At 41.1% G+C, this 23,983-nt stretch overlaps 1 protein-coding gene across 1 annotated transcript; it reads right to left on the reverse strand.

Annotated features, from left to right (window-relative positions):
- Window positions 1-1,199: 1,199 nt before the first annotated feature.
- pole (polymerase (DNA directed), epsilon) lies at window positions 1,200-23,158 on the reverse strand. The gene is given in 58 exon segments (XM_034691521.1): window positions 1,200-1,580; window positions 1,708-1,797; window positions 1,891-2,016; window positions 2,131-2,331; window positions 3,384-3,577; window positions 3,682-3,813; window positions 3,895-4,096; window positions 4,183-4,315; window positions 5,154-5,279; window positions 6,602-6,775; window positions 6,952-7,156; window positions 7,539-7,759; window positions 7,920-8,143; window positions 8,266-8,442; window positions 9,701-9,807; window positions 9,941-10,094; window positions 12,167-12,307; window positions 12,402-12,545; window positions 12,648-12,860; window positions 12,992-13,201; window positions 13,312-13,434; window positions 13,520-13,600; window positions 13,703-13,805; window positions 16,512-16,641; window positions 16,644-16,680; window positions 16,682-16,728; window positions 16,873-16,941; window positions 16,944-17,065; window positions 17,196-17,247; window positions 17,250-17,319; window positions 17,322-17,499; window positions 17,773-17,865; window positions 17,984-18,132; window positions 18,240-18,385; window positions 18,477-18,623; window positions 18,708-18,810; window positions 18,891-19,019; window positions 19,118-19,226; window positions 19,311-19,489; window positions 19,491-19,523; window positions 19,617-19,663; window positions 19,666-19,738; window positions 19,826-19,914; window positions 19,917-19,958; window positions 20,094-20,179; window positions 20,268-20,335; window positions 20,337-20,354; window positions 20,483-20,593; window positions 20,682-20,789; window positions 20,888-20,968; window positions 21,058-21,202; window positions 21,293-21,447; window positions 21,620-21,670; window positions 21,753-21,795; window positions 22,464-22,546; window positions 22,628-22,686; window positions 22,689-22,774; window positions 22,907-23,158. Coding segments are annotated over 58 exon segments (6,813 nt in total). The 5' UTR covers window positions 22,978-23,158; the 3' UTR covers window positions 1,200-1,457.
- Window positions 23,159-23,983: the final 825 nt, after the last annotated feature.

The raw sequence follows: 23,983 nt of genomic DNA on the forward strand, positions 1-23,983 counted from the left end.
GTACATGACTGAAAAACAAACTTTGGAAAAAACAACATAATGTCTGACTCCTTGCTGCATCCGTAACCTGAAACCAGTGTTGGATTTCAAACTAAGGCAAGCCAGTCTTAATTTGAATAATTAAAAATGTTAGGGAACTTGACAGTGTGGGTTTGGCTATGGAATGAAACAAGCATGCCAAGTTTCATGTATGGAGGCTGGGGATAATTTATATGGGAAAAATAGTGTTTGAACTGTTAACACTGTTAAAAGTAAACTAAAAACGTATTTATTCAGTCTGGCTTTTATGTAGGATTTAACAATTGTATTAGCCTACTTACTTTTACTGTAATATTGATTTAAATGTTGCTTTATTACTTTAGTAATTTTAACTGTTATCTTATCCTATTTTTAATTATTTATTCATTAATTTAATTTATCTACTTAGTTTTATTGATATTTTTAGCCTTAGTCTTGTCTTAAACTCTTATCCTTACCTATGATCCTTACCCATTTAAAATCTATTTATTTCAACTATTTGTATTCTTAATTTTGATGCATTAACTTATTTTAATTAAACATATTTTAATGTTGGTGTGCATTAGTCTCTATTTTATTTTAATTTGTATTATTCTTATTATTCCGCCTAATATGTCTTGCCTTTGTTTTATATCTGCTTCTTTCTTGTTTTTCCAACCGCTGTAAAGCACTTACGGTTGCATTTGATTTGTATGAAAGTTGCTTTATAAATATAGCTTGATTGATTGACTGAACGATCTGCCACACCCTTGCACAAGACATGTAATATTACATATCTTGAGGAATTGAACATCTTAAGCAACTCAATAGTGTGATTAATTTGTTTAGAGAAAGGTAAGGTAAGGTAGGTAAGACTATCTTTAGACCCTTATAATAGTTAACATAAAAAATAGGTTTACCTACTCATCCTAGTTATCTTTACGTTTTGCCCTCAAATGATAAAAAGCTTGCCATTGAGTTTTGATTGTTAGGTCTAATGCATTTCAGTCAAATTTGACTGAATAAATGCTAGTGTTGGAGAGGTTGGAGCAGTTTAGGTTACACATTGGCAGCAAAGCAAGGTACAGATTCATATACATGCAGCTGCTGCTTGATAGGGAGGGTGGTTTCAATAAGTGTCACTGGATGTGGCTAAATTTACTACAGTACTGAGTTACTGAGCAGCAAAATAATTAGGTTAAAACACTTGGAAAAATATTTATTAACAGCCAAAAATACAAAATTCATACACAAACATAATGCGATTACAACATACTTCTGAATTTAAAATATATACACTCCTGCAGCCTGCCTCTACAGTGTCCTGAATACACATCGGCTAACAGACATAATTAAGGCTGATGAACAAGTGCACAAAACAGGAACGTTTCCAACATTTAGAAGTATTTGCCACAGATGTAGCTGAGGGACTGATGTGGTTTTTCTGGTGGATGTCACATTTAGTGAGTGTTCTGGCTGATGTGTGGACTCATGACAAGCAACCAGTCAATGGTTTCCTCCAGGAAGCTCATGTTGTAATGGGATGCTATGCTCCGAAACACGGCAACCTGTTCTGAGAAGCTCTTTGAAAAGAAGAAGGAAGGAGGAAAAAACACAAATTTCACATGGGAACAATAACACAGTAATCACTGAATTTAATGATGTAACATTTTAAATATTAGATGTAATGTATTTAAGTGAAAAAAAAACCTTTGCTGAGAAAGTGAGGTCAAAGGTCCCAGCACATTTGCAGTACAGGGGCATGTTTGCTTCCTTCACTCCTTTGCATTTTGTACAAACCTACAATCACAAGAAGAGTGTTTCACGGTGATAATGCTTCACGAGAAAATGTGTGAGAATGTTGCACAGTGTTAAGCTGCAATATTGTCTTACCACGTCCTGCAATGTGTAGCTCATCAGTTTTTTCTGCAGAGCTTCAACCAGAGCCATCTCAATAGACTCTGTCTCATACTGCGCCTGGCAGTTCGAGCAGAACCACTGAGGCAACACGGATCCATCCTGAGGAAAAACAGCCACAATTGATTTAAATGAGATTTGGATCATTCTAATGGACATGTTCAAAGCCTGCAGTATTAGTGGTGTTGTGATGATGCCCATCTATGCTCCTCTTACTTGGGCCACAGCCGGGTCCTTGCAGAGGTCGAGGTCCCGACAGAAGTTGCAGTGATGGCAGATGACCTCTGGCAGGATGTAGGAGTTGCAGGGGTCCCGGAACTGGGCATTTTCAGAAAACTCTCCAACATCGACAAGACGCAGCAAGTCTCTTTTCAGCTTGTTCACCTGGTTCACAATGTTGGCGTCCAGTGAAAGGACCTGAAGAGACATATGGTGAAGATGATGAGATGGAGAGCAAAAACAGGTAGAATTAAGTACCTTCAAACATCTCTGATCTATTATCAATGTCTTTACACATATATGCAAGCAGATGCAGCCAACAATCTTTTCTAGATCCAAAATCACAACTTTAGCTTCTTTTTTTGGTCTCATCCCGCTGAAGGAGGCCAGTGTGAGGCCTCTGACCACTTTTAAGTCCAGACTAAAAACATTCCTCTTTCATGCTGCTTACAATGCTCAATAATGGATGCAGGGTTGTCAAGAGGTCTGAGCCAGCTTCGGGCTGCGACTCGACACAGAAAAGATTAAATGTGTGAGTCTTAATCCTTGGGAAGAATTTCTGAGATGAATCGAATAATTAATTAATTAATTAATTAGTTCATTTCGGTTAAGACAAGACCAGTTGTGATTCTGTGTCCAGCGAGACAGTAAGACTCTGTAAGTTAAGGACTTCAGAGCAGCAAATGGGGCGGATTATTTAGAATAATCTCTCCTAATTTAAATAAATAACAAGACCAAACACTATTTACTATGTACGTTAAGTTACATAAGTACAGAGAGAGAGAGAGTAGATCAAAGATAACTGGCTGCATATAAAATATTAATGTTTGAAGTGTTTGCTGTGTGTTTTTGTTGATTGTTACTGTTCTGTTTTTTGTTTTCAACTTAGCACTTTGAATTGCTCTTTTTGTGAATGGTGCTTTATAAATAAACTTGCCTTGCCTCTGTGTAACCTACTATGCACAGTGAAACTGAGACTTACCAGAAACAGATGAATAGTAAATCAACGGGAGATGTGATGAACCAAGAAATGATGGCAGACACATCTAAAGAGGGGAATCTCTTCGTTTTTGATCTGAAAACAGTTGCTTCTTAAGTTGCTAATTGGACTTAAGAAGGAAGTTGTTTATTACTACTAACCGCTGGCTACACCACAATGCCAGGTAAGTTCAATGCGACTTCTGGCAGAGGCTATATCACTGTCAGATGAGGGATGATGGGTTTTTAGATTAATTATTAAGAAGTATTACCTGGCAGACATATTTAATAAACTCCAGGGCAGGGTTGTTGAGGGGCAGATGGGATCCAGGTAGGGCAGGGAACATTTCTGAGGGCTGGGTCACGCTCCTGGTACCCGTCACCTTCTTCTGGATTTTTTGAGTGATGGTGAAAAAGTTTTGAGTCAGCTCACTGGACACATATTCCTGGGAGAAGGAGATCATTCCTGTGGGAGGGATTTTAAATGAATAAAACACCATACTACAGAGACTTTAATGAATCTAATGTGAAGTTCCTAAAAGAATGCCAGGAAAGTCTTCAGCATCTTACCAGGAAGAGCACTTAAGTCCCCCACTGCCTGCTGGGAAGCCTGGCTATCCCCACGTCTCTTGACTGGCGTTGCTCCGGGAGCGTTGCGTCTTAGCTCCTCTTTCATGCTGTGGTAGACCGCTGCAATGTAAGCTGGTGTGGAAAAGTGTTTGTCAGGAAGAGTTGTTGTGTCGAAGTGAGAAAATAAAATCAAATGTGTCGATTACTTCTTACCGGAGACGATCATGAGGAAGTATTTCTGACAGGATGCAGTTTGGGGCAAATACTGCATGATGTTCCAGTTGCTCTCGATCAGCTCCTCCACCTCATCTGTCTCCCCATCCCGGTCATCTTCCTCCACCTCATTTTCCTCTTCATCTTCACTCCCCTCATCATCTCCCTCCACTTGTCTCTTTTTCTTCTCTTTGGCTGCATCCTTAAAAGAACCACGGAGGAGACATGAGTTCTGTTTTGTTCTGCTGCTTTAATTAAAATCTGATGGGAAGCAGAAGTTTGAGTTACCTCTCCGAACTGGAAGCTTGAGGGCAGTTTGCCCTTCACGCCGCCACAGTTAGCTGGATCCATCCAGAGCAGGAACTCCCAGCAGCGGGAGAAGGTGATTGACAGGGAGTGAAAGATTTCTCTGGAGTGGATACTAGAGGAGAAACGGTTTGGTAGGATGGCGTGTCAGATTTGGGGTTATGTGAGGAGAGAAAGAATCAATCAAAACAAAAGTTGTGGGGTAAGAGAAACTGTTATACTCAGACAGATGGATAGAGATGATTATTTGTAATATCGATCTAACGGTTAAAAGCATCATTGTTTTCTCGTGAGATTGATTCCGAGCTGCTGTAATGCTACCTCAGGGGTGGGATAAATATTTGGTGCTAACCAGAAAGACATCATTATGACCAAAATCTGTAAAATATTAGGCCCCAAGTTACAACATCAATCTACTGGCCTGACGTCACTCTCTTTTTTCCTGTCATTAGTCTAATGGGCAGTTTTCCTCCTCTGTGTTTGCTTTACGAGTTCACTTTTGATGATGGAGACCACAAAACCATCTCTCTGCTCTAATGGGGTTTTGTTCCCCATATGGCACTTTATAAACATTAATAAGTATGTTTATATGAATGAATGTTTGTCCATTTATTTATCAATAACTTTAAAAATTAAGTCTCTCTCTCTCTCTCTCTCTCTCTCTCTCTCTCTCTCTCTCTCTCTCTCTCTCTCTCTCTCTCTCTCTCTCTCTCTCTCTCTCTCTCTCTCTCTCTCTCTCTCTCTCTCTCTCTCTCTCTCTCTCTCTCTCTCTCTCTCTCTCTCTCTCTCTCTCTCTCTCTCTCTCTCTCTCTCTCTCTCTCTCTCTCTCTCTCTCTCTCTCTCTCTCTCTCTCTCTCTCTCTCTCTCTCTCTCTGCTCTCTCCTCTCTCTCTCTCTCTGTGTCTGTGTCTGTGTCTGTGTGTCTGTGTGATCTGCAGAGACTAGCCATCTGACCTGTTGGTGATGTATTCCACATAGCCAATGGCGTCATCAATCCTCCGTTTTTTGGTACACAGGATGATCCTGTTGAAGTTTCCGTACACTACGGTTGAGCCCAGACGTTTAAACTCTGCGACCAACCTGACAGCAGAATGAGAGAATGATAATTTATTAAAGTTAAATCAGCGTTGACAGCAATCAAACCTTCTTGAATGAAGAATGAAGAAGGGACTGAGAACAAAATAATGATGTAGTTCTTGAGCATAAGAAAAGATGGAAATATATAAAGACATGACACTTACACCATCCTGTTAAATTCCCAACAGGGATCACAAGTCTATTCAGAACTAGCTTTCACATTGATCCAATAACAGCATAGCAGGGGTGCCGTTGGCCTAGCGGTCTAAGCGCGCCCAATATACAGAAGCAATAGCCTTCATCACAGAGGACGCAAGTTAGATTCCAGCCTAGACCATTTACTGTATGTCCTCCTCTGCTCACTACTCCATAATTCCCTGTCTCTTCAGCTGTCCTATCCGATAATGGCGAAAAATGCCCCCAAAAAACATATCTAAGAACAGCATAGCAAATTTCAGTCCAGTAGATCTCCTAAATGCTCTTTGATATCTAAAAGGTATCTTATAGACCCATGTTAATCTGATGAGCATGATATTTTTTAACAGTCAATGGGATATAAAGAAGTAGAAGAAAAATGTGACAGGTGTTCAAGTTCAAATCGTCACTTAAGCCATATGTTCTTTCTCTGCCCACGCTTAAGAAACTTTTGGTCTGGGTACTTTAACACTGTGTCAGTCATCTTGGGTTTACAATTACAACCTTGCCCACTAATAGCTATTTTTGGGACTCCAGATGCATCAAGTAATTTCTATTCTATTCAAAAGGAAACTATGAACTTTGCCTCACTGCTGGCTAGAGGCCGTCCCAACCCTCCATCTGTTGCACAGTGGTTGCAGGATACAGTCTCCTTTTTAAAACTTGAAAAGATCAAATACACTCTAAGAGGAAACAATGACAAGTTATTTCACAAATGGCAACCCTTTCTTTCACATGTTAGAGATCTGCAGACTCTGCCGGATTAAGAGGCGTCTTATTTCTTTCATCATCGCTGTATTCCCACATTTGTGTGCGTTAATTTCTCCTGCTGAGCTGGGCTGGGGAGAAAGGGGTTATTTTTCTTTTTGAGTTCTGGGACTGGTATATGTACATTGTAAATGTGCAGGTGATTCTTTGATTTATGGACCTCTACAGGTATAGAATTATGCACATGTATGCACCTTGTTTCTCTTGTTAGGAGTGTCGTTTTCCCAGTCTCGTTGTGTTTTTTCTTTTCTCCGTTTAAATGAAAAATTTAAAAAAGTAAACTTGTACGCATATTACAATGTCATTGAATTTTGCTCAATAAACAGAACGGGCAACAGTCAATGGGATGATGTGGCACTCACTGTAGAAACACCTTCTTCATCATGTTGTGAAGTGTGCGGTGCAGCGCTGGGTCGTAGAGCAGAGAGCTGGGCGAGTGCAGCCAGCGGTAGAAGTGCATCACCTGGTTGTCTGCATACACGTTGTGGTATTGTGTGATCTCCCTGACCCATCCAACCACCATGCTCTTCAGGATCCTGCTCACACAACACAATGCAGAGCAAACACTGAGGTTGAGTGAAACAATGAGGAACAAGAAGCATGGAGCAATCAAGAACTCACAGCGAGATTTCAGAGTTTACCCTCAGGCTACACCAGTACAGTTAGACAATACACATAAAGGGTTTAATATTTACAGCACATGTTTACATACCTGAAAGTGTTGGAGCAGAGAGCAGTCTCATCATAGCTAGCCAGACTGCTGGCTCCCTGGTTCCCAGACATCATGTCTTCCAACGAGGCCTGCTGGATCACATCAAAGCTGACACCCAGACTGGCTCCGCCCTCCATGTCGTTGACATGCTGTGACTGGAGAATGGTGTTCACTGCCAGGCTCTGCAGGTCCAGCTCCACACACACTGAAAGAAAAATAAACAGGATTTTTTTAATATAAATACATAGAGAAACTCCAAGAATGAGCAGTTACTTAATGATCTACCTCAGACACACACATAATTCAGAAGTTTTTCATAAATGATCACATGTCCAAGGTCACTTCTAATACAGGTTCTCCTCCACGTTGTGTTCTTTCCCCCTTTCTCTTTATCATGCACACAGACAGCTGCAAGTCTTCATAGGAGGGAGGATATCTTGTCAAATTTTTGGAATAAAGTGCTTTGCTGTTACATCTCCAGGGTCAGAATCAGGCCACGGCTGTGCCTTATCATCCTCTGTACAAGGGTGTATTGATAACTATCTGGATGACAGAGACAAAGGAATCTGTGTCGCTGCTGGGTGTACCTGTAGAGTAGCATCCTTGAGCATTGATCTCCACTGAGCCCCTGTCATCGCTTTCCATCACAAGACGGCTGTCATCGGCCTCTTTTCCTCCGAGGTCAGGCCTCGCTGTGGGTGACATCCACAGCAGGTGGTTGTGTTTCCGTAGATGTCTCGCCAGGAACAAGTCTGAGCCAAAGATGGACACGTCCAGAGGCAAGTTCCCCACAGGTAAGTGATAATATCTGAAAGCAAGAGACATATCATTGGTTATTGCTTGCATCAAAATCTTAAAATGATCTTTATCAAAAAATTAACTTAATAACAAAACATATCATAACACCAGTAACACCTGACTTCTCTGTAGGAATATAAATTTGTCAGACAGCAGTGGGTGGTCCATACCTGGCCATGTCAAAGGCCTGTGACAGGCAGCTGTCCAGGTTGAGGTAGTGGCGAATCATCCGTCGGGCACCGTGGCGTTGCCAGTCCAGCACATTGTAGCTGATCTCATCCACTACATGTACGGGAACAACTGGAAACTCCTCGAGCACAGGCATTCCTGCTGCCAACCGCCGCAGCTCCCAGTTTGACTGCAACGCAATGAGAGTGGGTCCACGACGTTCCTCCTGTGTAGTGACAGACAAAGCAGAGCCTTAATCGTTATACATCTAGAGCTTAAGCACATAACCTTAAAATAGCAATATGTGTGAGGTGATAATTCTGTGTCTACTGCTGAAGTTGTGTTTACCTTGTAGTTCAGCAGTATGCGTTGCAGAGCGCGGTAAATAGCCTTCACGTCATTTTCAGCTCTGACCTCAAAGTTGTGTTTCTCTGGAGGCAGGAGATCCTCCGTCGTCTTCTCCAGTAGAGCGGTGCGCTCGGCTGTGTAGAGGTTTCCCAGGTTGGGCATCTGGTTGCTTCTCACCTGAGGGGAAGAAATGCAGGCAGATCATAAGGGTTGTTTACTCCCAGCTGAAGGGATCAGGCCAGCATTGATACCAGCACTATGGTAAAAAATGTTCAGAACAGAATTATATTATATTTGGGATTGATCAAATATTTTTGTTTGTAAGAAAAAGATTAGGTCTTTGCAGGGTCTTTTTCTTAAAAACAAAAGGTATTATAATCAAGGTCATTTGATTCAATGCTGTTTGTCACTGTTAGCCTTGCTTTACAGTGTTTCTCAATCGTTTACACACATATACTGGTACTTGAGACACAATGACCACAACATGTAACCCATGCACCAACCCCCTGAACCAATTCTGCTTAACTACAAGCACAATTCCTGCTTTACACTCAAATTGCAGTTCTAAAACACACTTTTTTCAAAACACTACACAATTCTCTGCATTTGGCACAATTTTCATGAAGAAAATCTCCTGTTTTCACAAGGAACACACTGTCATTCAAAATCTAAAGTAAATTGCCCTACTATGCACACTGACTCATCACATGGGCAAACACCTGTCACACAGTTTTACAATTAGCAGTCAGAGCTTTATTTCCCCCGCTGCTTGGCCAGGGAAAACATTGCTTGTGATGTGGATGAGGTGCTGTGGCCAGACCGATACAGAAGAGAGGATGCAGCATAGTTTTTACATTTTTTAATTTACTGTAACTGTATACAGTAAATTCTTCTGTTGTCTTGTATGTAGACCACTGTATGTGCAACTTTGTGTTGGTTGGGATGTACACTGTGTACACTGTTTTTTTTGGTGGGGGGGAATAAAATATATTTTTTATTGTGTATTTGTGTGTTTTGCATGTAAAAACAATATTCTAAAATATTTTAAAACACACTTATGTATGTACTGTCTGTAGTAAGTGTAACACTGAAGAAAAAAAAGGCCTAAGTCATGATGAATGGAGAAGAAGTGTTTTCCATTCATTATAGTGTTTTACATTTAGCACATCAGTGTTCAACTGGTTCTTTGAATGTATATTCATATGGTGGTTTGTGTGTCATTTGAAAACAAAATACCATTTTGAGAAGAAATAACATTGTTTTGAATGTAAAGTTTTACAAAGTTGTGTGTGTGTGTTTTTTGATTTGTGTGTAGAGTTCTGAAGGTATGAGGCATGCTTTCAGAAAATGTGTGTAAACAATCAAGAAAAACTATAAGAGACATCAGTAGAAACACAATGGCACAGAAAGGGATATCCAGTTGTATTTTACTTACTGTGTCCAGGACGAAGATGCTGGCTTTGCGTTGCGAGGGGATGAAGAGGCCAAACAGAGCCTTGTGACCCTGGCTGTGATGATACAAGTACATGTGGCGAACACTCCCTTAGAAGAGAGAAACATAGAACTAATGTTAAAGCTATTACTCGTGAGGGGACCCATAATATACAACTTATTGAAACAACACGTGGACCTAAACAAGAAAAATGGCAAATAAAACAAACAAAAAGGGTCTTACCAGGTTCCAGGTAGCTGAACTGGGCCAGAGACCTCATCTCCAGCTGTTCAAGGTCAAATGTGTCGGCCTCCCTGCCGGCCAGATCCCTCACAACATGTTTGTTGACCATACACACACATCCAAGCCGCACCAGTGCTCGAAACAGCAACGGGACCTGAGAGGAGATGAAATAAATGCCTCAGTTTGCTTATGAGCGCATACAACTTGGACTCAGAGACATGTAAGAGCATCATGGGGAGGTATCACAATCACTGGAGGGATATACTGTATATAGCTGTATCTCAAGAAATTTGAATATCATGAAAAAGTTAAATACTTTCAATCAGTTATTTAAGAAAGTGAAACTTGAATATACTCTGGACTCATTACATGCAAACGGAAATGTCTGAAGATAATTATGGCCAACAGCTCGTCCAAGACGATCATCAACACCCTCAACGAGGAGGGTAAGCCACAGAAGGTCTTGTTGTAGATGCTGACTGTTTGCAGAGAGCTGTATCAAGGCATTTTAATGGGTTATTGACTGGAAGTGAAAAGTGTGGTAGGAAATGGATCACAAGCATCAAGGTTGACCACAGCAATGAGAGGATTCTAAAGAGAAGTCAAATCAAGAGCTTGGAAGAGCTTCATAAGGAGTGGACTGAGGCTGATGTCAGTGCATCAAGAGCCACCAAACATCAGGAGCAGCTTGCCTGGGCTAAGGAGATAAAAAAAAAACTGGACTGTTGCTTAGTGGTCCAAAGTCCCCTTTTCAGATGAGAGTAAATTTTACATTTCAATTGAAAATGAGGGCCGGTGAGTCTGGAGGAAGAGTGGAGAGGCACAGAATGCAAGATATTTGTAGTCCTGTGTTAGGTTTGCACAGTCTGTGATGATTTGGAGCACTACTTCATCTACTGGTGTTAGTCCACTGTGCTTTATCAGGTGCAAAGTCAACGCCGTCATCTACTAGGAGACTTAAGAGCACTTCATGCTCCTATCTGCTGACAAGCTTCAAGGAGGTGCTGACTTCCTTTTTTCAGCAGGATTAAGCAGCTGCCCAAAGCGCCAAAACTACTAGCAAATGGTTTGCTGACAATGATATTACTGGGCTTGATTGGCCAGCTAACTGGTCTGACCTGTAGTGTGGTTAATTTGTTAAGAGGAACATGAGAAACACCCGACCCAAAAATACAATATGAGCTGAAGGCTGCTATCAGAGCCACCTGGGCACCTTAGCTGTGCCACGTGCTGATCGCCTCCATGGCTCTCCACAATGATGCAGGAATACGTGGTTAAGGAACCAAAACCAAGTAGGGGAGAACGGGGTTGGCTGTCACACGGGTTGGTTGGCACACTCGTTATATCTCGCCACCAGAGGGCACTGTCTCTCAAATTGGAGTATGGACATTTCCAGAATTAGGATCAGAGCTCACCTACATAGTCTTCTCTGGAGTAAGACAGCTGAACTTGAGGTGAAAGGACTTTTTGTGGTTTTCATGTCAAATTGTAAGAGGACTTTTTGTGGTTTTCATGTCAAATTGTAAATATTCAGCTCCTCAGTATTTTTCTTCTAGGCTTTTAAATGATGGGTTTATAACAAAACAAGTGTTACCCTTACAAAGTGTGAGGGGAAAGCTATAGTTTAGATTTTTATTAGCTAGCTAACTAGTTGTTAGATGGATGTTAGCCTTGATGCTAGAAAAAATTCCAGTTGGGGTTGGTCGTCACATTCTCCAACCCCTATATTGTCAAAATCATGCATGGTGAAATGAGTTGGAGTGTGCAGACCCTACATTTGCCATCACTGTAACTCAGACAGCGACTGCATGTAGCCTAGTTGAGTAGGCCATTATTGTTAGGTCTATTTGATTTGTTCTTTATGTTGTTATATAGGCTGGCCTAAAGATGTGTTTCGTGTTTATGTTCCTTGCTCATTTTATGTTAAAATGCATTAAGTTATGTAGGCCTATCACTTGTCAGTGCAATCAAACTTTCAAATTTAGTTCTGCCTTCTTTAAATGATTTTTCCCATTGAAATACCATTGTGACAACCAACCCCATAGTGTGTGACAACCATCCCCAGGATGGAAAATCAAAACAAAAAAGATTTTAACTGTTTAATTTGACATTGAAGAATAGAGGATAACTGAGAGTTTCCCATTTTCAATTTAATTACTGGAATGAAAAAGGACTTTTTCCACAATATTCAAATTTTTTGAGAAGCACCTGTAAAATAAATATTACCTGTGTTTCATAAACTCCTTCGATGTCTGGAGCCGACAGGTCAGCGTTGATCTCGTTGATGTGCTCCTGGTACATGTCCTCTGGCACACAGTACTCATACAGGTAGTAGACAATGTTGGAGCGAGGCAGCATGCGGTTTACCTGAAGCCAGACAGTCAGATAAAATAAATGTTATTATTTTGACCAATCATTGATCACAGCTCCAATAGATTAATTTCATCTTCTTATTGCATGCCTTTTTGTATGTGGCTCCCTCCTCTTGTTTTGGGACTTTCTGGTTGACGTAGAAGACTCGGGGGATGTTGAGCTTCATGCAGTGGAGGTCATTTCCTATAACAGCCCACAGCTTGTACAGACCAGGGTGACTTGTTTCTGCGATCTGAGAGGAAACACAACCTCCCGTGAGACAAGATCAGACAAGTTTCTCTGTCAGCTATCTATTAACTGACTTGTGATAACAACTAAGGCAACATCACCCCACCTGCACTATTTGCCATGGCATGTCAAGGATGCTGCGTGCTGTTCTGCGGAGGAAGCTCCCCAGGCCTGTTGTGGGGCCGTCTCTGATCACTCCTCCCCCTACAGACTGAGCTTCACCATCCAGCAGCCTCCTCCTCTTCTTCCTCTCCTTTCTTTGCCTCAGTTGCAGCTCCCACTTCTTCTTATGGTAGCGAAGCCACACAAGACGTGCCTCCTGTACACATACTGAGTCAATATAACTGTTTTCTGGAAATTTAAAATCCTCCAAATATCTGAGTCCAATCAAACAAAGAGACTCAAGGAGGTGCAACAAGAAACACTCTGTTCTTGTTGCTGTGATCTTACCCGTGTGTTTCCCGATGGTGGGGGTGGCCCCAGGATCTCTCTCCAGGACTGGGTGAGCTCCACATCCTGAGACTCCACCTGGCTGTCGTCTCCTTGAGATATCCGCTTCCTCTTGGTGCTGATGAGAATGGCTGGCTGCAGAGGCTTGGCTGGCATTCCAAAGTCCTCTATGTCTGCGGTTTGGCCTGCTGGAAGAGGCTGATGGGCTACCTGTGAGGAAGAAGATAGTTTGGAAAAGAATAAAACAGAAGGCCTCTAAACTCCATGATGAACATGATCTGTGTTGATCACACGTCATTTTGTTTGTATGGTGAACAAACCTGTCTCTTGCCCTCGCTGGTGAAGAGCTCACTGATTTTCTTCTGCTTGTAAATGTCGTTCTTCTCCAGGAGTTTCTTGTGAAGCCAGTCAGGATGTCTCACTCTGGGTACTGGGTTCTTTACCTAATAATGAACAGATTTAAAATGTCATCTGTACATCCATCAAAGATAGACTGAGAGACAGATTCAACATGTTTGAAAGTTTTACCTGTTGAAGAGCTGCAGGAATGGTGATGATTTTCTGGATGGCACTGCCCAACCGCTCAATGTAATAACTCCAGTCTAGGATCTGAAAGAGCCCACAGCGATGTCACAGGGTGCACCCAAATTAATTGACATACATGAGACCGAAGACTTGAATTAGGTGGATAAAACAAAGTTAAAAACTCACGGAGCGGATGTCTAAGTCGTGCAGGCTGGGCATCTTCAACCACTTACGGAGGAAATGTTTCTTCACACTGGACTCAGCCTGAAAAATGGCCAGAGGAATGGCTCTAATGGAGAGAGAGACACATCAGTCAGTGTCACTCTCATGGCTTTTACTCTACTTATATTACAAAGTGCATCTTCTCAATGACATTTGACATTGGGCAAGCAACACTGGCATCATTTTATTTGATGCTGCAAACAGCAGAAAATTGATTTACCATCTTGGCAGTGCTTCTTTATATGTTTGGATAAAGTGAGGAATAGGAAGTAACAAAGGTCTCTGAGCAGAAATTACATTACAATTGCAGTTACACCATTTCTTTCTTTCTTTCTTTCTTTCTTTCTTTCTTTCTTTCTTTCTTTCTTTCTTTCTTTCTTTCTTTCTTTCTTTCTTTCTTTCTTTCTTTCTTTCTTTCTTTCTTTCTTTCTTTCTTTCTTTCTTTCTTTAACCAGATAAAAGACTCATTGAGATTTAAAACTTGTTTATCAAGAGTGACCTGGCATCCTCTCATCCACTGGACTCTTGGATAAATCCTCGGAAAAACTCTGCTGGATTGGTGTCTATTATTTATAAAGACATAATATCTAAGAGTGCAAAAACATTGAAGGTGACTACATCCTGGACCCGTGATCTAGAAGGACAAAACCCAAACTCCATGGGGACATTATTTGGACCAATATATTTATCTCATCAAGGAATCCTGCCCACCAACTCATTCATTATAAGTTTGTCCATAAATACTATGCAACACCTTACAGACGTTTCCAATGAAGCTCGTAGATAGTCCAAACTGTACTAAATGTAACCAAGGTACTGTTGACACATATGTCCATGTTTTCTGGGAATGTCCCGTGGTATTTAATCTTTGGTCTAAGGTGGTTAAGTTCCTTGAAAATATCTTAAAATTTCCAATCCCTATACAACCATCATTACTTTTATTTAATGATGACCCCACTCTCAGAGATACAACCAGATTGACCTTAAGGAAAATCATATTTGCAAGTTCAACTGCTGCTAAGAAGACCATAATACATTCCTGGTTCTCTACTGAACCTCATCTTAAAACAATGGCTTAATTACTTCAGAGGTATCGCTCTCATAGAAAGGTCACTGGCTGTAATTCATAAGGCACAAGCATCCACTGTTGAGTCGTGGGATCTCCTTATTACTTCTCTTTTAAATGTAAAGCTATGACTGATGGGTTTTTTAGTTTTTATTATTATTAATATATAGAATATGAAACCTACACACATGAGCTATCTTATTGATGGATATTTGTTATTTGTATTATTATTTTTTTATTCCAAATGTATGGATGATGGTGTGGCCATGTGTCACTTCTCTTTAATTTACCTACTTGTTCTCTGTCATTATTTTTGATTTATATTATCTTATAACACGGCATTGGTGATGTGTAAATAGTTTGTTTGACAGCGATGTCATCTGCTGTGAAACAATTCAATAAAATTTTGATCACAAAAAAAAAAGAGTGACCTGGTCAAGACGGCCCGCACAAAACAGGTTACAACACACAACAAGCACAGAAAACAACAAAAATAAAATACGGTCACATTTTCACATGGTTACATGATTACACAGTGCAATCAGAAGACCGATTGAGCTTGTTTCTCTGTCTTTTATGATTGACTGAATTCCTCCAGAGTTACAAGATGTGTCAGTTAAGTCCTTCTGCACATCATTCCAGGTAAACAGGACTGAAAGTTTAAAGCCTTTTTGCCCACTTCAGTTCTGACTCTCAGGACCTGCAACTGCAGTCTGATTGTCAATAAAGCCACAAAGTGGAGTTGTACTATTTGTTAGACAATAATCTTTATCTTCCATGTTTAAAATACAACAGTGTTATAAAATGTCTACTTTAACTGTTTTAGGAGTTAAAAGCCAAAGCTCTTTGAGGCCAGTGTAATGATCAAACACAGGGTCTGTGTGGAAAGTGGCCGCAAGTTCAGTGCAGCTTCTCTATTAACCCAGACTTTTAAAATATGCTGTCTGATTATTATTAATATTATCATTATTATTACTGTTTTATTATCATTAATAACCATTGTATTATATCATTAATCATTTTATTTAGTTTTTAGTTAGTTTATTTATTTATTATACAACGTGTCATGCACCGAAAAGGTGCCCAGCCCATATGGACTTACAAGACCCTATAAGAACAAGCAAAATAGGAACAACAACATAAGAAGAAAAAGAAAAAGAAAGAGAGCAGTTACAATACTGCACATGTCCTGCAATGACCTAAAGTAATTAAAAAGCACAGTGGTACACTTCAGACATTTGACGGTGACAACAACTAAATCAGACATAAAGTGTGCTCCTTCGCTGCTGAACAGCATTAAACACAAACTGAGCAAACTGGAACAATTTGTGTTGTAAACAGGTACTGAAGTCTATCTTCATCAGACATGGAAAACAAATAATAATAATGATAATGATAATGATAATGGTAATGGTAATAATAATAATAATAATAATAATAATAATAATAATAATAATAATAATAATAATAATAATAATAATACATTATTTGTATAATCAGAACAGTTTTCTGATGTTTTGTTGAATTATCATTATTATGATTTTTTTTTAATTATTATTATTGTTTTTTCTGTGTTTGGAGAAGGGGGTGACAGTACAGCTCTGTGTCTGAAAATCTGCTTTGTACTCACAGTGAGCCTGCATTTACTCTGTTTTGTTCTGAAATAATACAATAATAAATGTAAAAAATATATATATGTTGTCCAACCTCTCTGTGACAGGAGAACCCTCAGGTTTCCTGGAGATGACGTAACGGCAGCTCAGACCTGCGTCTTTCACCATCTGGTCTCCCAGAAACTCAGCCAGTCTCTTTGCTGTGCTGATGGAAGTCGATTTTGCTCTCCGTAGTCCTCCAGCTTCCTGGACATCGAACGGTTTCTCTGAAATCAGTTCAAACAGCTCTGCATCTGGCATGTTGGCAGCCTGGAAACAAGTGAAATAAGTCAGTTATATTTTCATGAAGATGCATGACAATAAATAAACAGCTTTCTGATATTGTACTTACAGCTTTACACAAATAACTTCTACCTAACTCAACACATGTAAATTATTTTGATCAGATGTGTACCTGCTGTACAAAACATCCAGCCAGTAGTCGGCCACTTTGGCCACAGAGGCGTAAACCTCCTCCAAAGTGGTCCTTTGAGGAAAGCCTCAAACACTGACGACTGAAAAATCTTAATGAGCTGGAGCTCTCCTCTTCTCTTCACTTCGAAACCCTTCAGCTCAGCCAGAGAGCCATCCTCATTAAACACAGCATACCTGAAATAAACAGTGGACTTCTATCATAACTGTAAAATGTTAAAGTGACCCCTGGGGGGTTGATGTTAGAAACAAATCCATCAAGTGCATCCTTTGGTAACCCAATAAAAAGAATACATCGCTGCTCTACCTTTTCTTCAGCTTTTTCCCCTCTTCTTTGGACGCAGGCAGGATCATGGCAGGTACGGTCCATCTACTTCAAAGAAGATGCTGTTCTCTGACCTGGTGTTGTAGGTGAGGGAGGCAGGGGTCAACCAGCTCGTCGGTACTGATCGTTGGTGAACCCCTCCTTTACCAAGATGTTCAGCATGGCCCCGGGGTAAGAGATGGTCACTTTGGGCTTCTTCTCGTTGCTGGTTTTCACCACAAAGTTCTCAGGAAAGGTGTTGGGGAGGACACACCAGATACCATCTGTGTCCAACTCAAGGGGTCGCCTGAGGAGAAGAAACATTAAATGTTGCAATTTTTAATCCACGGTTTAGGAAATGCATTGTACTTAATTAATGTTAGAGCTATAAAATAATATGGGAAACAAATGAGGTAGTTGTAAATGTAACAAGATTAAACACTATTGCAGAAGCTGGATATCAGCCCATAAACATGTGCAATGATTCACTGATGATGAAACAAGTGTAATCTGAGTTGGAGCTGCCATCTCTCTGTGTAATCCCTAAAACAAGGCCTTGCAATCTCAGTATCACACCCACCCTATTTGTTCAATGAGCTCTCTGGCCTGAGTGATGATGTTGGCTCCAGTGAAGCACACAATGCCAGCCATCTCCATGGAGTACCAGCGCGCCCTTATGGAAGCAGAGACAGCACACACAGCATCAGCACCAGCAGCAGAGGCTACAGAGCTCATGCTGTAGAGCAGGTAATTTGTTGATTTGAAAGATGAAAACTTTAGCTGGCTCGTACCCTTTCCTCATGACGTAGCCGTAGAAAGAGTTGAGGATACACTTGTGAGCCAGCTGCAGAGACTCATAGAGGATCTCCATGTTTTTGCAGCGCTTAACCTCAGCAGCGTCTCCGTTGTCCTGAGCTGTTGATAGCTTCTTCTTCCACACCTGAAGCAAAGATAGCATGCATTAATAAAATAACTAGTGCTTAGCTAATCATGGGGATGAATATTATTGCAACTTTGATGAAGAAAAAGAACCAAAAAAAAAGGTACCTTGTGGAGTCCTTTGAATTCATATCGTCGATCTCTGAAAGCTCTTACAGTGTCGACGTAGAAGGAGTTCTCTCTCTGGCAGATGGTGGTGACTCGCTCTTCCAGCTTGGTGACGTGAGTCTTCTTATAAGCCCTCTTACAGTAGTCTAAAACAAAGACAAGAAGACAGACGGGTCAGACACAGTTTTTGGAAAAGAGTCATTTAGACTGCTAGAATCAAAATTCAAAGAGGAAGACCTGCAAGTCGTTTCTTCTCATGTTTGGCCTGCTCCTCTCTGTTGAGGTTGGTGGAAGGCCGAGGTGGACCGTTGGGGAAAAATGGCGGGAACTTCTCAGACTCAAGCTGCTGCTGGATTCGATGGAACTCACTGCGGCTGGCGGGCACTGAAGAGAAACAAACAAAAAATTCAGAACGTGTAGAAGCAATGCAGGCAGCAGGTACAAGTGTTTAGTCAGTGGTTCACTCACTGATTTCTCCTCTCCATTGCCAGGCCATCTTCCTCTGACAGGTAGCACCAGGTTTGTTAAAGTCACAAGCAGCACACGTGGCTTCATCAACCATAGCAGATGGCTGTAAAAGAATAAAAGCATTCAGTTCCATTCTTTTCTATTTGTTTTATTCCATGAGTTCTTCTCTTGTTTTTGTTTTACCTGCAGGCGGTTGGTGAGAATGATATTGGGGTACATGGCCCCAACGTCCAGATGGTAGATAAGGGGGCACTCGATCCTGTTTGGAACCTCCTTCAAGGAAGTCAGCTTCTTTTTGATCTCATCACAAACCTGAGAAGAAATACCAGAGATATTTCATAACTTTAAGCTGAGAAGATATTAAAAAATGATAACAGATATGGGTAAAGGAATAAACTAGGTAAACACACCTCATTAAAGTTGGTGACTTGCTCTAAAGGGATGCTCTCCTCTTCCTCGATGGCATGTCGCATCGTTCTCTCAACTCTTTGCATCAGGAAGTCAAAAGCAGCGGGGTTCTGTGAGCACATCAGGACACAATGTCATGCTTAACACAGACAGTAAGACAAGGTAACAAATAAGCAGCTCTAAGTTCAGCTGTACATTTTGAAGCGGCAGGGGATGTCACTGCGGAACACGCCTGACTCCAGCGCCTCCACGTGGCCGCCCACGTAGGTCTCGGAGTCCAAAACGTGGCCGTTATCTGTCATCTTGTTGAAGACTGCTCCTGTTTGTTGGGGAAGATGATTGTTTGCATGGAAAGCCTGCACCATGAGCAAGGCCCTCACACAGAGTGCCGGAACCTTTACGCAGCACCTGATGACACAGACACAATGCAAGAAAGAAATTAATAGTCATCAAAATTGATGTTTTTTTTTTAACGGATTGTAGTCAATGAATACTATTTACATGTACAAACATCATCGGGCCCCTGGGGATGATTGTGCACAGAGCAAGATGAAGGGGTGAACGTATTTCATGTACATGTAATAAGTGGCCACGGCGTCTGACACAGAGTAGGTAGCTAAAGTCTGACAGAAGAGCAAAGGAAAGTCAGAAAAAAGCCAAACAAATTACTCAAAGCAAAGTTCTTTAGTTCCTCACAAATGTCTCTGTACCTGCGGCTCCTCAGTTGCCATGCGGCACATCTCCTCTGGATCCAGCTCCACTGGATCGTAGCCTAATTTAGCCTTAGCTGCTGCCTTCAGTTGTGACTTCCTACAGGCAGGTAGCTGTCTCTCTTAACCCACCCTGACAAACAGAGGAGAATCAGAGGATGATGTTAGAAAATGCTATAAAATTAACCTGAAGTTTGTAAACAACACACACTCAACAGTAACAGGCGGGAGCTTAACCTCAGGCAGTCCCTGGGATGGCTGGCTGGACTTGTACTCCCCTGATTGTCCTTCTGGAAACCGATCTCTCTGTGCATGCTCAGTCCATGGAGGGCAGCCCGAGTCTCAACAAAAGGCCTAGAAAGGGCCAGAATTAAAATTAGGAAATGAAAGACAAATGTCATGTTTTGAGTATTAATGGACTTATTTTATAGAAGCAGCTCACCAGTCAAAGAAGTCTCCATTGTAGGTGACAAAGATGTTTGGTTTGGTTTCTTGAACATGGTCAAAAAAACCTCTGGATGAGGGCCGCCTGCACACAAAGTCAGATTACAGAATGTTATTACATTCAGGGAAAACAAAGAAAATCATGTTTGTATGCTAAAACATGATCTTTATGCACTTTATTTTAGAATACACTACATTATAGCATACATGTACCTCATCATCCTCGTTAAACACGGTGAAAGGTCCTTCATACTCAGGTTTGGGAGTGAACTCAAAATCTTCAATATTCTCAGAGACAATCTCTCTGTTTGTGATTAGGTACCCCTTTAAAACAAAAAAAAGTTAATAAATGAAACTACAAGATTAACGTATAACAGAATACATAAATGTGTGAAGAGGGAAAACAGCTCACCTGTCCATCAACCATGTAGGAGATCATCATGATCTGATCGCTCTCCGCGTCTGGGAATTTCAGCGGGAGTTTGGTGGTCTCAATGTCATAAGCCAAAACGACAGGGTCCTGAAAGGAACAAGAAATTATGCTTTAGTTGAAGTTATACACAAACCTGAAAAAATGAATGTTTCATGTTTGCAACATTATATGTAAAATCCTCATACTGGGCGCTCCACAAGATCATCTCTTCGTACAATCTCAGGTAGGTAAGCGCTGCCCCTGTATCGAACGTTATACCAGTGAGCCTGAGAAACAGCAGCAGTAAGATTAGAAGACCGAGCATGTTCATCTTCTTTCTAAAAACATTCAGAGCAGGGGGACAATCTCTCCTTACCACGTGGATCTTGAGGTCGATGGACAACCGCACATGGTAGGGCACATCATATTCCCTCATGTCTACTATGTTGTCCAACTGGTCTGAAATGCTCTTCATCGCCACCTCATCATCTGCTGAAGTCACATTGCCACCTGATAAGGCACTGTAAAGAAAACAGTTCACAGATCAGTAATGAACCGGAAATAAAAAGGGTGAATTATGGGAAGCATTTAGGTTTATTGTATGGATGTACCTTGATAACATGGCAGTGTAGGCATCATTTGACTGCTCTCTCTCTCTGTTCTTGCGTACAGCTGGGGAGATCTCACGCTTGACTTTAATGAGATCATCCACGGTGTTGAACAACAGTTTGATGTAGGTTCTCTTCAGCCCGACTAGATGATTTGGCTGAGGAGAAATAAGCAGAAGAGTCCAGTTTGGTACAAAAAATGATCAAGAAATAAAAAGGGTGTCTCTTTTGTTGTGCTTTATGTGCTGTTGCACTAGTGTTTTCAAAGGATATACAGAACAAAGCTCTCACCAGGTCAGGTCCTCCTTAGGCAAATTACAAGCTTTCCACCTTTCCTTGAACTTCTTTGACAAGTATAGAGATGACCGCTCTCTCACAGTTCTGGAAATAAAATTATTATTATTTAGTGGCAGAGTTTGAACACGTTGAGACGAATAAGAACCAAACAAAGACATGCACCTACCTTTTTAGTGGCAATGTAGAAATATGGCTTGAATGGGAGAGCCCATACAGACAGAATAAATCAGACGAGGATAAGAGCAGGGGCGTCAAACATGCGGCCCGCCAGAGTTCCAATCTGGCCCGCGGAACGACTTTGCAAAGTGAAAAGATGACTTGCTGTTTTCATAAATCCGGTTGAGATTCCTGAGACTTCTTAGATCACTATAAGATGATCCACTAACTACTAACACTAGCACTACACCCCTGCATACAATACTGTCCAACAAGCAAACTGTTCATGCTGGAGCTGAGGGGTTCAAAATAGTCAAGTTACCTTCTTCATTATTATAATCTCTGTTATTTTACAGTAAACATACACTGTGTATCAGATGAATGGGTAACCTGTGTGTTTGGTGTGTTCGCAGCAGGTTTCAGGGCTTAAAGAGTAAATATTCAGCCCCACTATGAGACTCATCATGGCAAAAAAATACAACAGCTGTTTTTGTAGAAAGATAGTTCATTAAATGTGAACATTTTCAGAATGTACTTGTACTTTTTTTGCACTAAAACCTATTTATAGGTTATTATGTTATGATTTTACAGGTCCCACTTCAGATCAACTTGGGCTGTATGTGGCCCCTGAACTGACGACCCTGAGTTAGAGCAATTGTGTTATTATGCAATAACAATTTTCAGGGAGCCAGTCTATTGTGCAGATGTTAAGTTACAACTCACCTTAAATCTTCTTCCGTCCTCCTGTATGAAATAATAATCCACAGCACTGATCATTCTCTTGTCATCATCCAGGATCTCTGTCTGGAAGCACAATAGACCAAAGCACCACATTTATTTTCATCTTCGATCCATTCGGCATCAATAAAGCTCAAAGCATTACACTGTGTCAGGCTTACGGATGCTGGTGATCAGCCAACCCGTCTTCTCCCCCGGCTCTTTTATCTGTCGAACCCGAAGCGGGCGGTCCATCTCGTCGGTGAACTGCTGCGCTCCAGCCGCTTGAGGGCTGACATCGCGGATCCATCGTCCCTGGTTCAAAATAACAACTCAATTAACGACTCCGTCACCATAACCATCTGTTTGAGCAACCCACAGTATATTGTGAATGTCTCTTGTATACGATGATACTGTGTAGGTTGTGCGTGGGGTTCAACAACTCACTGGTTTTCCTGATCTCCTACCATTTGTCCTCGGTCCGATCTGTACATTCCACTGTTTTGGTCAGAAACCATCTTATCGGGCGGTCTGCCGGCTTCACCGCGAGGAAAACACTTCACCTTCCGCTCAGCTTGTTGGAGTCTGTTGGGGGATACACATTAGGAAAGCTTTTAGAGGTTTTATCTGAAAGTTGTCCGTCCCCGTTTTCCTCTTCTACTGTCACAGAGGCGGCTTGTGTTTTCTTACTTTGGCGCGCTCCTGCAGTTCCCGCGAGAACAGCGCTGACAGGAGGAAGAGCAAAGATCGTTTATTAATGGTGAGATGATTCCAGATTCCAGATTCAAGAAAGCTTTATTACCAAGTGAGCTCGCACACACAAGGAATTTGACGTGGGTGAATGGAACACTGGTGCTTAATCACAAGACAGTAGGGAGCACAACAAGACAGCAGTGGCGGTTCTGGGGAGGGGCCAACAGGGCCAGTGCCCCTGTAAAACTGAACCTGTATGTGCAACTTTGTTGGTTGGTTTGGGATGTACACTGTGTACATTGTTTGTTTTTTAGGGGGTGGAAAAATAAATATATTTTTACCGTGTATTTGTGTGTTTTGAATATAAAAAACATATTCTAAAATATTTTACAACACACTTATGTATGTACTGTCTGTAGTAGGTGTGACATTGAACGTAAATAAGGCCTGTGTCATTACGATGAATGGGAAGAAGTGTTTCCATTCATCATAATGTTTTACATTGAGCACATCAGTGTTCAACTGTTCTTATAAATGTCTATTCATATTTTGGTTGTGTGTGTCATTTGAAAACAAAATACCATTTTGAGAATAAATTACATTGTTTTGAATGTTTCATTTGCAGGAGAACTGAGGGGTTTTCCTATTGTGTGTGTGTTTTTTTATTTTGTGTAGAGTTCTGAGAATATGAGGCATGCTTTCAGAAAATGTGTGTAAACAATCGAGAAAAACTGTAATAATGTTTTGAAAAAAAAAACTTGAAACATCTTTTAATACACGATCTTTGTGGGGGGTCCCCCTGTCCTGGGAGGACCTGAAATCTCCCCCCCT

This window comes from Notolabrus celidotus, chromosome 9 (genome assembly GCF_009762535.1).
Source record: "Notolabrus celidotus isolate fNotCel1 chromosome 9, fNotCel1.pri, whole genome shotgun sequence".
NCBI lineage: Eukaryota > Metazoa > Chordata > Actinopteri > Labriformes > Labridae > Notolabrus > Notolabrus celidotus.